This window comes from Ambystoma mexicanum, chromosome 2q (assembly GCF_040938575.1).
Source record: "Ambystoma mexicanum isolate Mex_15411 chromosome 2q, UKY_AmexF1_1, whole genome shotgun sequence".
NCBI lineage: Eukaryota > Metazoa > Chordata > Amphibia > Caudata > Ambystomatidae > Ambystoma > Ambystoma mexicanum.
Window position 1 is genome coordinate 661,719,450 of NC_090924.1, and position 16,823 is coordinate 661,736,272.

At 39.9% G+C, this 16,823-nt stretch overlaps 1 protein-coding gene across 2 annotated transcripts in view; it reads left to right on the top strand.

Moving 5' to 3' along the window:
• GRIN2A (glutamate ionotropic receptor NMDA type subunit 2A) overlaps positions 1-16,823 on the top strand; it is a 2,125,912-nt gene that overhangs the window by 2,013,751 nt on the left and 95,338 nt on the right. For both annotated transcript variants that reach the window (XM_069647845.1, XM_069647844.1), the window contains one exon: positions 7,709-7,896. In XM_069647845.1, coding sequence (XP_069503946.1) covers positions 7,709-7,896 — 188 coding nt within the window. The remainder of the gene's footprint in view (positions 1-7,708; positions 7,897-16,823) is intronic.

Consider the following 16,823-nt stretch of genomic DNA (forward strand, 5'->3'; position numbering starts at 1 on the left):
AATGGAAGGAGAGCACACAGTCTTCAAGAATCCCAACAAATCACACTTTATAATGCAATACACAGTTCCAGTTCCCCCAGCAAGCTTAGAGATAACAGGGATGAGTTTTAAACACAGGCAAATTACTTTAATGTGGTTTGCAAGGAAGTGAAAAGGTGCTAAAATTGCTTTTAATTCCCTCTAGAGGTTCAGGGTAGGTGATGGCTACTTTATATTAGTTCAGGCTCACTTTCCCAATACTCTATGAATGATTAGCAGATTGCAAACAAATTTTAGCCAAGAGAAACAAAAAGCTGCTGATTTCTACAGATGAAGAAATCGGGTCAAATCGCAATCGCGGTAAATTCCGCGAGTGCGTGTCTCGCGATTATGGAAAACGTATAGGGAATAAGAAGCCTAGAATCCCAGCTTTAAAACGAAAGTCAAATTTCGTTCCTAGCCCAAACGGTTCAAGAGATATGGATGATTTAATAAAGGTAGATTTTCGGATTTAAAGTAAAACTCAAAATGACAGGTGACAGCTTGCAGCTTCAGAATTGACAGGTGACAGTTGTGCAGCTTTACATATGACAGATGACACGATTTCTAGGATGCTGTTCTAATTAGGTTAAAATAGTTTGGATTAGATTATTTTAACTAAGAGATTGGGTTCTGCACAGTTCTGGCGGATACTCACTCCTAATTTTGAAATGAATGGGCCTCGTCACGGATCTGGTCAACTGGACTGGACTGGGCGGTTCTGCTCACAGCATCTGGGTCAGCTCTGCTCTGCTGGTCTAGCCTCTCTGGATACGGCGGGTCAATCAGGCACCGGTTCTGCTCACAGCGGTCTGGGTCTCTCTGGATCTCTGGTCTGGTCTCTGGCAATTGTTCTTGGCAAAGAATTCAAACAGCTCGCCCGGCTGTGGAATAGTTTGTAAATGATCTTAAGGATGCTAAGGCCTGCTGAGAAGAGTTCTCAGTTTGTGGGTTTAGGTCCTTGCTTTAAGTTCTGAAGTAAAGTTCTGGTCTTTGGAGATTGATGGATGTGAAGTCTGGAGTCTCCCGGCAGAGCGTCCCGCAGAAAATGGAATTGAATGTCCTCTACCTGGGTTTCTGTGGCCCTTTTTATGTGTTTTAAAAAGTGGGTGGAGAGGCTAGCATCCCTAAGCCTGCCCCTCTCTTGATTTGATAGGTCAATAGATTCTTTGGTCCCTGATTTGGGAAGGGATAGTGTGTCAGAGTGATGTCATTTTTATGACCTGCAGAAATGACACTCCCCTGGTCAATGTGCACACAAATCTATTCCTGATCCAAATACATATTTCCCAGGTACACAGTTGTTTGACATCACATACACACATCATATATTACTAAAGATAGTCCCTGTCCCTGTCCCGACTCTGGCGTTTCTAGGAGCTTGCATTCAAAAATGGCAACTTATTTTTGCAACATTGGTTTTTCATCAAAAATTATACAAAGGTACATTTCCCTTCCACATATATCCCAGTAACTTTCCATGTCTCTAGCTTAAACACATCGTCTACAATAATCATAATTAACGGGGTTTTGCCCCAGAACATGGTACAAATTGGAGTTTGGACTCAAATCGTGAGGGCATTTGTCAAACTAAGACTCTCAAAGTTGTACATTCCTGTCATTTGGTTACAATAAATGATCACTGTTTCTATAAAATATATATTTGTTGCAATTCAACCCCCCAAGTGTTTGGGTCCGCCTCCAGAAGTCTGGGTGGGTCAGTGATCACATGTCTCTCCTTGCTGGCAGAGGGCTGTTGACAGGAAACACTCAAAATTAACATACCCCATTCAACAGAAAGAGCCTTTTGTGTGGGCTCCAGCAGGCTACCTGGAAGTCTCTCCTCAATCAATCAACAGGGTCATGTGATATCCTGCCTCCTAGTGTGGGAATCTCTGAGGTGTTAAGGTTTCCCAGCCTCTTGGCCTCTGGGAACAGCAGGTGGCTAAGGTTTCCAATTAACCAACAAGCTTTGAAGTCCCTGCCCCTCTTGCAACTCCTAAATACAGCACCACCTTGGGGAATTTGTCGGTACTGCATCCATTTTTGAGTTGTCTTGAATTACTGCATTTCAATAGAATGGTCTTTTGCTTGACAGTATAGGACCCTTGCTTAACACTGTTTTGATGGCATCCTTACAGTAGAGTGGTGATGTGGAACCCCCCACAAGAAGGTTGTATCTTTAGAGTGCTCTTGTGCCAACTGCGCAATTCTCCTATTCTGGCGTGAATGTGAGCGGCGATAGCTCATCCCCACATCCACCCAGTCTATTGATTTAGTTTGTTCTGGGATAGAATAATGGGCGGCGACAGCTCATCCCCACATCTACCCAGTCTATTGATTCAACATGGGTCAAAACCCTTGACAACGCGTTGTGCTTTATCCACAGTTTCTGTGTTTTGAATTGTATGTTGCATTGTGTAACTGTTTTGGATGCCCCTTTGTTTGTCTTTGTGACTTGTTTTTCACATTGACACCTGAGGCACATTTGTGATTTGCACATTGGTACCTTATTTGTATGTATTATTTGTTTATAGTTCAATTAGATCTTTAACAAATCTATTAAAACAAAGATAATCACATAAATGCCATGCAATAGAAATAAAGATAAAATGAGCAATGCAATGGAATGTTTACATCCAATTAATCATGAATACTTATTATAACTGCTGTTCTTTTCGAAAGTGTAAATAAAAGTATTAAAGCAGCTCCTTAAAACCTAATCATCAGCACAAAACTTTGGGAGAGAGAGCTGGACAGTCATAGCCCCTATTTCATCTACTCTAAAAACCTATTTAGAGTGGCACTCATGACGTTGCTTATTCGTAGGATTAAGACCTCAGTAGCAAATCTTCCTGTTTGAGTCAGGAGCAGCCACTTCCAATTGCCCAGGTTTGTATACTGCCAGACTGTTTTTCACAACCTTCCAGAGTGAATAAAGTGCAATGTGCGTTTGTGCCACGTCAGTTTTTAGCAAGTAGATCAAGAACTAGTCTGATCTAATTCATCTGCACCTGTGTACTGTGCTGCCCAATAAACACATGTATACTAACCAAAGATCACTACATTGTGTTAGTACATGCCTTGCGGATTCCAGATGGACATTGATTTGTAGATCTGACACAGTCTCATTTATTTCGCAATGCCCAATTGTGGTCCTTTGGTTGTTAGTAGTGCGAGTATGTTGATTCTCAACATTAAATGCATTACCACCAGGCAAGGACTTAAAAGGAGATTGGGCTACAGTTTCAGATGACAACAAGATACCTGAGCAACAGCACTATAATTGCGTAGGCTCGACAGGTGGGTGTAATTTTTAGTCCACTCCCAAGTATTAGCCTTTTGCAAAAAGGCTGCTTTTACGCGATCAATATTATACCAAGAATCTCGGTGCAGCGTCCATCTTACTTTATCAAAGAAGGCCACATTTAGGGATTTGAAAACATTCCCACTAGTTGTTCCTTCATTTTCAACACTGATACTAAGTTTGTTCAATAATGGACATTCAGGTGACATTTTAGATTGCATATAAAAATCCCGTCGTCTTTTTATCAACTGGGTACACAATGCCCAATTCAAGCTGCACATGTTCCACAGGGCATGATAATGGTAAATTAAGTGCACTATGCTAAAACGTACCCTTGAGGGGATCCAACCAAATAACTTCTCTCCTCACTATAGCCTCCAACCCATACAGCATCATGGGCCAGTAACATTGATTGTAAAAGGTCAAAATTCCCTGGATCGTGTGCCGTGTGGTATTATTAACAAGTGTCCATAGGAGAGGCGTTGACTGGCGCTCTTTCCTTGCTTTGGAATCTTTGATTTCATCATAGTTATTTCTATTGTTTACTTCAAGACCCAAATATAAATATTTTCTCATGCAGTCAATCACCCCCGATTTATTGTTCAAAGCTGTTTTATACACTTTTTATTTTTAAATTATTATACATTTAGTTTTGGAGAGATTTACTGTGAGAGAGTTTTCCTGCGCATAAACATAACATTTGTTTACCATGGCTTTCATCCCACTAAACGTATGGTCAAATAGAACCAAGTCACCAGTGTACAACATGCACCCTATTTGTTCTCTCCCCAATATTGGGGGACAGTTAGAACTCTTTAGCAGACGAGCAGGCAAATCAGTAATGTACAAGCATCCTTGCTTGACTCCCCTATTTATACATATCGGCCCAGACATACTTCATTCATCATCCAGATGCACCCTTGCAAAGCTATTATAGTGGAAAAGCCTGATAGGATGTATCAACCATTAAGGGCATCAGAGTATCCACAACACAGAACACAGTCTATCTCAGTCTACCCAGTCAAACGCAGCCTTAAAATCCCCAAATGTGACTTATAGAGATGGACTATCTTTACAGGTCAATCTTTTCAGCAAAGTTTGACATTGATAGAGCACCCCTGCTTCGTCCACCCAACTCTAAAGTTCCCCCAACAACAGTGAAGCATACAGATTTCTCACGACATCTAAAATTGACAACAGCCTAAAATTGTCCGGTAGATTCTTGTCTCTCTTTTTTAAATGGGGACCATTATAGATGCTGTCAGGAATTCGGTATCCTGTGCATAACACCAATGTTCAGGTATCAGGGGAGGTCTTCGGGACCAAATTGGACAGGCCATTTGAACCAGGTGTGCTTTTGATTTTAATAATAGCTTCTACTGGTGAATCGTGAGTTACTTTCACTGACCACACTCACCCGGGATCTGGGTCCACCAAGGTCAACGTGTTAACTTTGTCGTTACCTGTTTTTAAATAATCCTCCCATACTCCCCCATCTATGGGGTTTGTGATGTTTTCATACCCTTTGCCCTTGACTTGTGAGAGGATTTTCCAAATACTGAGTGAGTTCCGAGACTTATGGGCACCCAGCATTTGCTGCCATTGAGCATTCTCAATGGTCAAGCCCCAACGCTTAAGCCAATTCCTATATCTAATTTTCTCTCACTGTACCAGACTTAATATTTTGGGTGAGTCCATCTTAAAGTTTTTCATAAATCTAATTGTCCTTCTTAATGTCCACTTGGCATTGTGAATGGCGATATTGAAGGTCTTTGCATGTGATTACACCTGTACCGTCCATCAACACTTTTTTCCAGTTTTCAAAGTTGTCAGGGGACAAATCAGCAAAGCTGTCCAGAACGAGTTGGAGGGCATTATGTGCACCTCGTGACACTTTTTGGAGATTCTCCACAGACCAATAAATACGATTCCTGAATTGTTTCTGACTAGACCCCCATTTATTTTACAACAATTCTCACACAGCTGTGTGTCTGTGCTCAATGACAAAATTGTTAATCCACTGTGCGCTTTCGGGGTCACCCTTAACTCTCGCATCTGGTCCTGGGCCACACTATTGCCAAACAAATAGTCCAATGTGGCCCTGGATAATCCGTCACTCCAAGTGAACTGACCTAGGAAATCTCCCCGGGTCCTACAATTGGTTAGGGCCAAATGCCATTCTTTCAAGAACCCTATCCAGCTCTTTCCCTTCTCATTTCCCTTTGTCTGATGCATTACACTTCGACTAAGAACGTTTTTATTATCAGGGCCCTCAGATCACTACCAAGTAAAATTGCACCCTGCACCCACCCACTGTCCCTCTTAGAGAGGATTTTTTCAATGGATTTGTGAATTGCGTACACGATGTACCAGAACCGTGGGGAACATAGACATTAAAAATCAATATCTTATCTATAGCCTTTCCTTTCCCTGTTGGAATTTCCACAGCCCCAACATTATGGGATGGTATAGTGGTAGTGGAGGGTATAATTTTAGATTTAAAGGCATGAGACACCCCAATTAAAAGGCCTCCAAATGGTTTTCCCCTTGGTCCTTTTTCAGCTAAGACTTCATAAACATGGAACCGATCTATTACTATTGGCACAGTCAGTATAACATTGTACTCTGTTAGCAGCTTAATAAAGCCACTTTACCCCTATTGGTACCTTAGGCAACATCTCCTTTTATTTGGAGGAAGTGTGGGGGTGAGATGATGAGCAGCTTGACTACACCTCCATCTCCTTGTCCGAGGTTGAAGTAGTCAGCCTGGTGGGGGATATGGAGCTGTAGGCTGCTCTCTTTGTTGCTAAACTGATGCCACCTACTCTCCCTTTGTGCTTCAGTTGGTGAGGGCTCAACTTCATCCCACTCCTCCTGAACTCCATCATCTGGCACCTAATGGAAGTGCAAAGGCACTGCATGCACAATTTAATTTCATCCTTATAAATCAGAAATACTTCAGGTAGTTGCTCATGTTCTTTGCAGAAGAAATGATCTCTCTTTGCCAATTGAATGCCGTGGTTGACTTTCAAATCCATGCCATGCACCACCTGAGCTCTTCCAAAGACAACAGCAACTGTTTCAGAAGGTGAAAAATAGCAAACGGATCCATACCTCCCCCAACCCTGAGAACTATTTAGTTTGCGTCCTGCAGCAGATCCATTAATTTAATTAATTAATTATGCCTGCCTTTCTCAGTGCTTTGAACATCTTACCTGCTGATCTCCGTGCATGTACCTTCTCTGTTGCCTAGTAAATGGACCTGAGAATCTCTGTGCTTTTAGCCTTGTTGTACTCTTACAAAATATATTTGGATTTCTCAGTTCTTAGCTTTTGCCTCTACCTCCTAAATGCACGTTTACTTCTCTGTCTTTTGATCATCTCCTTTGCCAACCAAATGAACCTGGGGTTTGCAGTGCTTTCGCTTCTGCTCTGCCTCCTGAATGCACGTGGGATTCTCAGTGCTTTGATCTTCTCCTCTGCCTGCCTAATGCACCTGGGCTTCTTGATGCTTTGGCCTTCACCCCTGGCTACTAAATGCACAATGGTCTCTCAGTGATTTGGCCTTCTACACTGTATTCTATATGACCATGGGATTCTCAGTCCTTTCAAATGCTTCTCTGCATACTGAATGCTCAAGGGTTCTCAGAGGTTTGTCCATCTCCTCCGGCAACTAGATGTACAAGTGCCTCGCAGCGAATTACCCTTCTCCTTCACCTAATAAGAGCACATGCATTATCTGTTTATGGGGCCTGTGTAGTAATCCTGGTCTGTGCAGAAATGGGTCTTGAGACAAGGATGGGCATTGGGGCAAATTTAGCCTGTGTGGTAGGCATGAAACTTAAGGAATGACCTTGAAACAGGATGATATCAGAGCAGGGCTAGGTTTCTGAACAGGTGGAAATGTAGAGATGGGCATGGGGCACGGATTTCTCACAAAACCGAGTTTGTTCTTGTGGCATAGTCAGCCTTGCTGAAAGGGTGGTCATCAAAGCAAGGATGGGAAAAAGAGTTGGGTTGTATATTTGATTACTGTAATGGAGATCATAACATTGGCAACCATCATTACCTGGCAGTGCACAGGGCTTCTTAAAAATATATTATAAACAAGATAACTCTCACTAGCACAGAGTTGCCTTTTCTAAAGAATAAATATAGGGATTTCATAAATAAAGTATTGTTGACATGAGGAGTATACAGTGAATGTCTATTGGCCCATCAGGATGTCACTCTGAGAACATAGCCTATGGTCTGTGCAAACTACCACATTTGCTCCTTAAGAATGAAATGTCTGACTTACATTGATTTATGTATGAATGCACTCCTATTTGCACAATAACAGTTTTAAGCATTGTTATTTTTTATGTTTTATTTTTATTTCAGAAAATTGGATGCCTTCATCTATGATGCTGCTGTACTGAACTACATGGCTGGACGAGATGAGGGCTGCAAACTTGTAACGATAGGTAGTGGCTACATCTTTGCCACGACAGGCTATGGAATTGCACTTCACAAGGGATCACCGTGGAAGCGACCGATTGATCTAGCCCTCCTTCAGTTTGTTGGGGATGGTAAGACAGATGTTTGCTTTTTTCAAATATTAGCATGACTTGCATGTCAGAATTGTCTGTTCTGAACGTTCAATGTACATGTTGCCTTGGGAAGAACACTTATAGAATTGTTCCATGTTTTGTGTCGTGTCTAATGGATGAATTTGATCAACCCTGCCAACTGATTCCTTCCATCCCTGTGGCTGTTTTGTGATGGGATAAGAGTGCCAACTTTTCAACGTGTGCCAGTGATTACATTTACTTTAGTTATCTTGAAACCCCAACGAACAGCAAAGAAAAATCGGTTGATTCAGATTGAAACCTATCTCAACAATGGACTTTCAAGGTATCTCAACATTTCCTCGAAAGATGCAAGAAATTTGTAGTGGAAACAGGGAAGGGATTAGAAAGATTTGAACCATGATTTGAGCAACTCAGATAACTAAGAATATATGTTGGATTGAACAATCTTTGCACTTTTCTCTTTTCACTTAATTTATGATTACATTTCCTTTTATCTTGGTTTGTCTTTTACATTTTTTCTATTGTGCTATTAGGCCTGTTTTAGTTCCAGAACCATCCACGTTGATTAGAAGCAATATGAGTCTATGGTGAAATCTGTGTTATTCCAAAAACACCACAAAATCTTTTTGAGTCTCAGTTGACATTTTGTCAAAAGTTACCTCTAAGCACTTACGTTGATGCAAAAATGATTTTAATCATTATTTGAACAATTCAAACTATGATTTGAATGAAGTAAGTTATGCTCACCCAACAATAACCATGAATCAATTTTGCAAAAACAATATTTGGGGTCTGATTTCGAGTTTAACAATATTTTCTTATGAATTACTGCCACATTTCATAATTGTTACCACATGTGAAAAACATGCCATCACTTAAAGGTTCTGCATGATTCTGAGTCATGTAAACCCTTCAGTTCTTCCCCATATTAGTACTCCAAAGGACTCCATGTGATGCCACATTACTGCATTATGCATCACAGGATAAGCTAATACCACATCCATTAATGCTTTTGTGTAAAGCTAGTTACATGGACTGTCACGACTCGTATGAGGGAACTGATTTGTCAGCTAGGGTAATTACCAAGAAATAACATCAAATGAACAGGAGGGACCCCAGTCTGTTTCCAATGCATATTCTTCCAAAAGAATATGTTAACAATCAAAGATGTGTTTTAAAAAACGGAATTTGAAAACATATTCAGGTAAACAATGTGTATTAATAGAAAATGATTATGCATTCTTGTCCACACCACTATCACCCATTGCTAAACACATGTCAATCGAAAACAGTTTACAATGCTCAACATTTCAAAAGAAACACCTATGAAAATATACACGTGCAAGCAGAGCAATATGACATTCTTGAAAAGAAAATATTTTCCTCACTACTGGTTATGCTTATTGCATGTTGGGGGATGTAGAAAGTACACTCTAGCCTTGTATGTTTGTTTTCTTTGATTCTGGCATTCCTCAGGGGCAATGTTCATAGTGGTAGAAAGTGGTATGCCCTAAAATCAAGGAAATGTATCAAAAATTAGAAGTCTATACACTATACATTGGCAACATGTAGACAAATAGTCATATTGATTATCTATACCAAAACATAATTACCTTAATCGTCTTCTGTCCAAAAAAGGACCATAATAGGATTGTTGCCTATAAAGATTCGAATACAAGATCTGTGAATAATACTAATCATTGTATGTAACAACTAAAGAATTTCAGAGTTCGTTTAAAACAATAGGGCCACATATAGTACAGTGTTTATCTAGAAACAAACAACAACCGACCTTAGAATGGTTGTGTGAGTCATATTTTGACCTTTGTTACAACAATTCCCCTCAAATGGGGGTTCCTACATTAAATCTTCCCTGCTAACCATTGAGTTTGGATTCAACATGTCCAATAGGATATTTCAGAGTTCTATTATAGTGGGGTTTGCTCCAAAAGAAGATATAACATTCTAAGAATCTATACTCCCACAAGACCAATACACGACATTTTTTTGGGAATGTGTTTTGCTATAAAATAGCCATACCTTCAAGTAAACTCCACATAACTTTTGAAATAACAGGAGACACCATGGTTCTAAGTGGAAGGACGCTGTGGTGACCCACGCGCCCGTACTGTCAGAAGTAAAAATTGGCAAAAACAGAAGTGGCAAATTCACCTTATTTTGGAAATCAAAGCTCAACCCATATGTGTGTTCCATAAAGAAATGTGTGAAAGAGAACAACAGACCCAATTGAAATTAGAAAACAATAGACTCCTAGATGTATTGTTAATAGGAAAGTTTGACTGAGATGCCATGGCGACTATTGCAAAAAAAAAAAAAATGGAATTAAAAAACAAATATATAAATATAGGTTGGTGAAGACAGCCATCATTATGAACACAATATATTGAGATCACATCTACAAATTATCAAAATGATACAGCCTATAAACGTACATGGTCCAGTATGGTGAACATCTCATTGTGACAACCACTTGATGACTGTGCTATATTTGCCATTCCAATTTCTCGGTGATGCCAAATGTGTGACTTTTTGTTTTGCAAAAAACGTCTTTGTGCCAGGTTCTTCCATAGTCTTTCTCTAATCTCCTTCTGGCAGGCTGTAGTAAGGATAGTCCAATTTAAATGATCTTCAATATGGCCCGAGTTGATATAATGGGTAACCAATTTCTCATCTGTCTTCCTTCTCTGGATGCATCTGCAACGTTCACCACTTCTTATTCTCAAAATGTACATTGTATAGGCAATGTATCTTTTCTGGCAAAGACATGTGGGAATGTAGACCAGTTTAATAGTAGTACAGTTTGAAAACAAATCTTGTTTAGAAGGGATGTCTAGACCAATGTCTACCTTCATTATATATTTGGTGAATGTATTAATTGTGCATGAAAAACAAGGACAAGGGCCTATTCTACCTGGAAGGGTCTATAGTTCTGAGATTGTACACGGGGACTGATATGTTTTTTTCTAACGTCTGCATACATCTAGATGTTTCTGATGTTTTTACTTTTCTTATATGCAAACAAAGGGTGATCATGATTATGTGGACCCTCCTGTAGTAGTTTCTAGGGTTTTTGAAGGCTCTTTTTAGTTCTGAATGAAAGAGTAGAAAATGTGCTGACAACATTAATTTTGTCCAGGTATTCTGTTGTAAATGTGCCTCCTTGTATTTATTTCCAGCTTTTGAGAGTTATGTTAATGATGTGCTTTGGATATCATCTTAAATACAATTTCTCTGATAATATTAATACTTCTTCTTCCAAATCCACTTTGCTAGTTCTACTTATTTTAAAGCAGAAACGTTCACTCAATGATACATGTTATTGTAAGGATTTGGGATCTAATTAATCAAATCTGAGAAAGGACTTTGATCTGTAAGATAGACAGTTAATATAGATAGATCGACACAAAATTAGGTACAATGGAGGAATTCTTAGGTTTGTACCTCGGAATTTGGTGGTAAGGTAAAAACATTTGGTATTTGCAACGACTGCATGTTTTACTGTTAACATCAGACTTGCAATCAGACCCTATGGTTTCTTTAAAGAAGAGAGCAAAAGCATCCCATGTCCTACATTTAGAAAGCTACCTATTTAAGCATTTTGGGGCCATGCACAAACTTGAAAATCTTGAACGTACATTAAAATCAGTGCAACCAGAAGCAGGTTGTTTTTGGTAGTGATTATACCAGTAGTGTTCAAATTCCTTTCTGATTACAAGTTTGTTGGAAAATATAAATAGCTAGAATGGCACCCTTGTATTTCTTCTTCATAACCAAAAGATATACTGCTTTTGGTCCACTATATTAGAGTCTTGTGGAAAAGCCACATCCACCATGGAAATGTATCATGAAAAATCCCCAATTCAATTATGGCTGCTTCAACCAATAGCACATTTTTTTTACTCCTGTGAGATCCTACTCTGATTTAAGTATGGTCAATTGTGACCGTTTGAATCTGCTTCCCCTCAGTGTCAATCAAGCCTCCACAAATCTATTACCCACAATCTCACTACATTTTGATTTGTAAAAATGGGTCATCATCACATTCAATCTATTTTTGAAAGAGGGTTTATGCAGCAATGTATTTGGCACATTTCTTTGGTGATAGGCCACCCAAAGTATCGGCAGCTTTCTCGCAGTGATACTACTATGTGAGTGCTGACACTGCGTGCACATAGCGTACATTGCAGAATCTGTGTTCTGGAAATGTGCAAAAACTTCTCCAACATAAGAAAAGGGGTCTCCGCCATTCAGTGTGCAATTGCTCACAGCAGACAGGAAAGTAACATATGTCAGCTCCTGCAAGAAACACGTTAATTTCAATCAGTGAGATCACTTGTGTTATTAAACAAAAATATATTATTGAGATATTAGGAAGCAACATAATTATCAGCACAATAGGATCACACTAAAAATGTTAATAAAATAATATATTACAACATTGAAAATAGAAAAAAGTCAACAACATACATAATATTCAAAGCATGATTATAAAATACATAACAAAGACTAAACCCAATATGTTTCATTCCCTGAAAGTGGAATGAGATCTTCCTCAGTAGCGAAATAATCACTAGAAATGATGTTGTATGAATGTGTTTGCTCTCTAATGTTTAACATTTGAAATCTTCTCAGAGAACAGAAAAATCAGAAGTGCAAGTACTGTACTGCATAAAATGAGAGGAGAAAAAATAAGGAAGGGATTATCTTTTCAAAGCACGCAGAATGTTAAAAGAGACTGGAAAGACAACAAATAACGGTGCTTATTTAAGTTATTTATCAAAGTCTGTTTCACTATATGTCTCAAATGTAGACATGGTCCTAACCAAATCAAATATAACATATACAACATAAGAAAAATCACATCCTTCTAAATGGATAAACTCACTCAGTCTAGATCTGTAGAGAGTGAAAAATATATGTCCCGCTAAACAGTTTTAAAAACAGGAATCGTATGAGAAAACATGCTTTGCAATATTACTTACTACAACTATGCAGAAGGCTGCACACCAAGGTAGTTCAATACCCCATCTCTCTCTTTTGAAGAACGGCACATAGCAAGTCTGCTTTGTTTAAAGACGAGGACCACAATGGACCGCTCAAGTCAAGCCATGGGAGCCTCGCAGGAACTATATTGGAAGTATAGAGCCCTAAGCAGAGAACACCACCATTAACACATCAGGGGTCCTCATCCACCAGTTAGCTTCACGTTTTACAGAGCATGCATCCATGCAAGAATGGTAATTAGAAAATATATTTGGTCATCTCGGATTAAAAGAAACTATAAGGAAGTTATTCAGATTTCCTTCGCATAGCTACATGGAGAAACAATGTCACATATATATGTCCTCGCACTTAGCATATGGACCCTCACCACCTACACCCCATGAAATGCCATGGCACTTAGCCTCCTGACCCACCCTCAGCACTCGCCTATCCACTGTTGAACTTCCCCCTCCTCCATACGTCGCCCTTCACTTACACTTACCCCTCTTTACCCTACACTTCCCTTCCCATGCTAGCACTTTGCTTTCGTGCAGACTGCCACTTCCCTCACCCCCTATGGCCTGCACTGTTTGTTACTGCACTAAAGTATAATTAATTATATATATGAACAACTGACCATCTCATAGTTGTTAGGAGAACCATGATGACGAATTCAATTGGTAATGTTATGACAAAACACCCGAATGGAGTGAAGTTTGTGAATATTTTAAACCCTTTGCAGATGTTTCAAAGATAGCAATCTTCTTTCCGCATCTTTTCCTTCAACAATAGTGAGGAGGACAAGTAAAATAAATGTTAGTGTCAATGTGCCCCACTTGGAGAACGTTTTGGAACAAGGGAGCAGTCGAGGTCTTGTTTCTGATGCAGCTATAATGTTCTCCAATATGTATCCTAATATTTCTCATGGCCATCCCAATATACTGAAGGCCACAGGGACAATTTGTCTTGTGTACCACTTGACTGTAATTACAGGTGGTTAACTGCACTTGTTTCCGATGAGAAGAAAGGACACTATCCAGTTCTTTGCTTATTTTAGTTTAGTTTTAAACAACACAATGACCATTTGGATAATGTACAAGGGTGCCTGGCATCCCCCACATTTTGGTAATGGGAGGATGTTTTCCCCCCTGTGAGTTTTGAGATAAGTGTACCCGAAGATCTCTAAGAGTAGCAATGTGTTTGAAAGAGAATGATGGTTTTGATATCATATAGTTACCATTCTCCAAAATCTTCCAATGTTTTAAAATCACATTTTTGATTTTGTTGGAGAGGTTAGAACATGCATACAATACAGTTAGGATCTTCTACAATATTCAAGTAGTGCTTCACGATTGTTATTTGAAGCACATTTGAAAATGTTTTAACACTTTTTTAGAGTACACTCTGGCACATAATGTGTTCATCTGAGTGTTGGCATGTTCTTTAAAATTGATGAATCCAGTAGCATTATAATGCAATCTAATAAATAGGCCACATGGTAAATTAATCTTACGATATTGCAGATGGAAACTGTGATAGTGATTTTTTTGCTGTGGCCTTTTAATTGGTGCCAAGTCACTTTTTTAGCATATATCAAACTATGATCAAGCTGTGCGGGAAAAGAAGGCAGTGAATAAAGACAAGTATGTATACCTTCAGTGCGTTCAAACAATTCAGTGAGCACAATTCAGTGTTTGCATGTGGTGTTTTACAAAATTCCAAAAATAAATAAAATAAATGAAACAACTACTGGATGTGCTTGGGAGATAGCTTTGAGTATGTGATTGCATCAATCTAACAACTGCAACCAAACGAGACTGGCAACAAAGCTACACAAATATACCAGCAGTACTAGAACTATTGCAGTGAAATGACTTCCGCCTAGAAGTATTGGAAGGATGAGTAGTGGCTAAACCACCCACCCACCACACTTCTAGAAAACAAGATCAATTCCAATCATAAAGGTGAAACATGCACAGTCAAAGAAATATACCTCCTTCACCTTTTATTGTAACATGAGCCCAGGTCAGGCTATACGCGTATGAGGGATGTTAACAGTAGCAAACAGCAAAGTACAACAGTAAAACAAAAAGGAATGTCTAATCAAGGTTCTATACAAATATGCAAAACTAAATATGCAAAATATCTAAATACACCAACACTTAAAATAAAACACCCTTGTGGAAACAGCACAGAATGTGCAAGAGATAGAATGCACTCTGGAAAATGCACAGGACAATAAAAAAGCACAACATTTTTCAAAGGGAAATATCTTGCGTGAGACAAAGCATCAAATGTGACCTAACCAGTCTCTAGGGCCCAACGTTGTATCAGCACGGCAGTTAAGAATCAATAATACCTTCTTTCCATTCTTGGTGAATCAACAGCACTGAACCAGGCTTCTTCGCATTGTGCAAGTAGATTGAAGATCAAGAGAGTGCCCAAAGCAGCACTTGTGGGTCCTACTGCTCTGACTGTGTGTAATGGGTTTGAAATGTGGCACAAAGCAGTTCAATGGCAAGAAACGGGGATCCTGGCTAATCTGGCTCACAGGCTGCTGTGAATGTATTCCACAGGGGTTCAGGGACAAAATAAGTCCTTGTTCCCCTTCTCCCAAACATGCGGGAGGCTGGAAAATACACAGAGGGTTCCTTTACCATATGTGTGGTCCTAGGTATCGGGCTAGCTAGCAGAGAGGCAGGGTTGGCTCCAGTAGCAGGTCACCTCAAATGTGCCCTGGGGATGGTTAGTGGGCGGTGTCCAGTCATTTGGTCGACTGAAAACTGGTCGAATGACATTTGGTCGACGCAATTTGGTCGAAAAGCAAATGGTCGAATTTTTTTTTTAATTTATATATTTATTTTTCGGGTTTTCGTTTTGTAAAAAAAGGGGTTTTTAGAGAAAAAAAGGGGGTTGGGAGGGGACCCCCCCAAAAAAAAAAAAAAAAAAAGGGTTAAAATAAAAAAAAAAAAAAAATTCGACCATTTGGTTTTCGACCAAATTGGTTCGACCATTTGTCTGGTCGACCAATTTTTTTCGACCAAATGTCTGGTAACCTTAGTGGGCTACACCTCACAAGTGGAGGACTCGGAAAAGACTGCCCTCTTCGATGAATCGTGGGATTTTGTCACTTTTCAACTTTCCTTGTGACGGTAGGGAGGTGAGCCCACTATGTGATACCCTCCCTAGGTGTAGAGGAAAGCAGGATCTCACCGGGAGAGACTCCCCTCATGGAGACAAGGACTCCCGTTCTGAGGAGGTACCCCCTGCCCAACTGACTCAACAACCCAACTTGATAAATCCTGTTGTGAGAAGACAGGAAGAATCATTATGCTTCTGCTACTGTGATATGCCATATGACGAAAAATACCTGTCCGGTACAGAGACAAAGAAAACCAAGGGAATAATAATGAATACCAGTCCAACACACGAGAAGGACTGCAACATTGTGCAGGGGAATCCCCAGTGCAACGTCACAAGCATTGAAGGTGGAGACTCAGGAGAGAGAGAAGCTGGGGAAGTTCAAAGCTACAGTGACAACGGAATGAGTGAGGGAGAGAAGGAAACACATCTTCCTATGAGCAGAGGAGGCTTATGCCTAAAAGTGCCCAAGCTGCACCAAGCAGGAGAATGGCCCTGGAAAGCCAAGCAAGCAAGTACGGGCCATGAGGAACAGATGTCCTGGCTGGACAAGCTGAGAGAAGGCATTGGGTAATGCTCACCAGACAGAGAAGTAGAACACAAAGCGACACCACAGAGTGTGTCCAAGAGAGAGGAAGAGGACACCTTAGATACCATCCTGACCATGGTAGAAGAGTCTGTGAGACGGACTACTGATCCAGTGATGCAGTCCAAAAACCACACAGGTAACGGGAAGAGCAGGAGACCCGGGGAGGGTGATGAGTGTAACTAATACAATA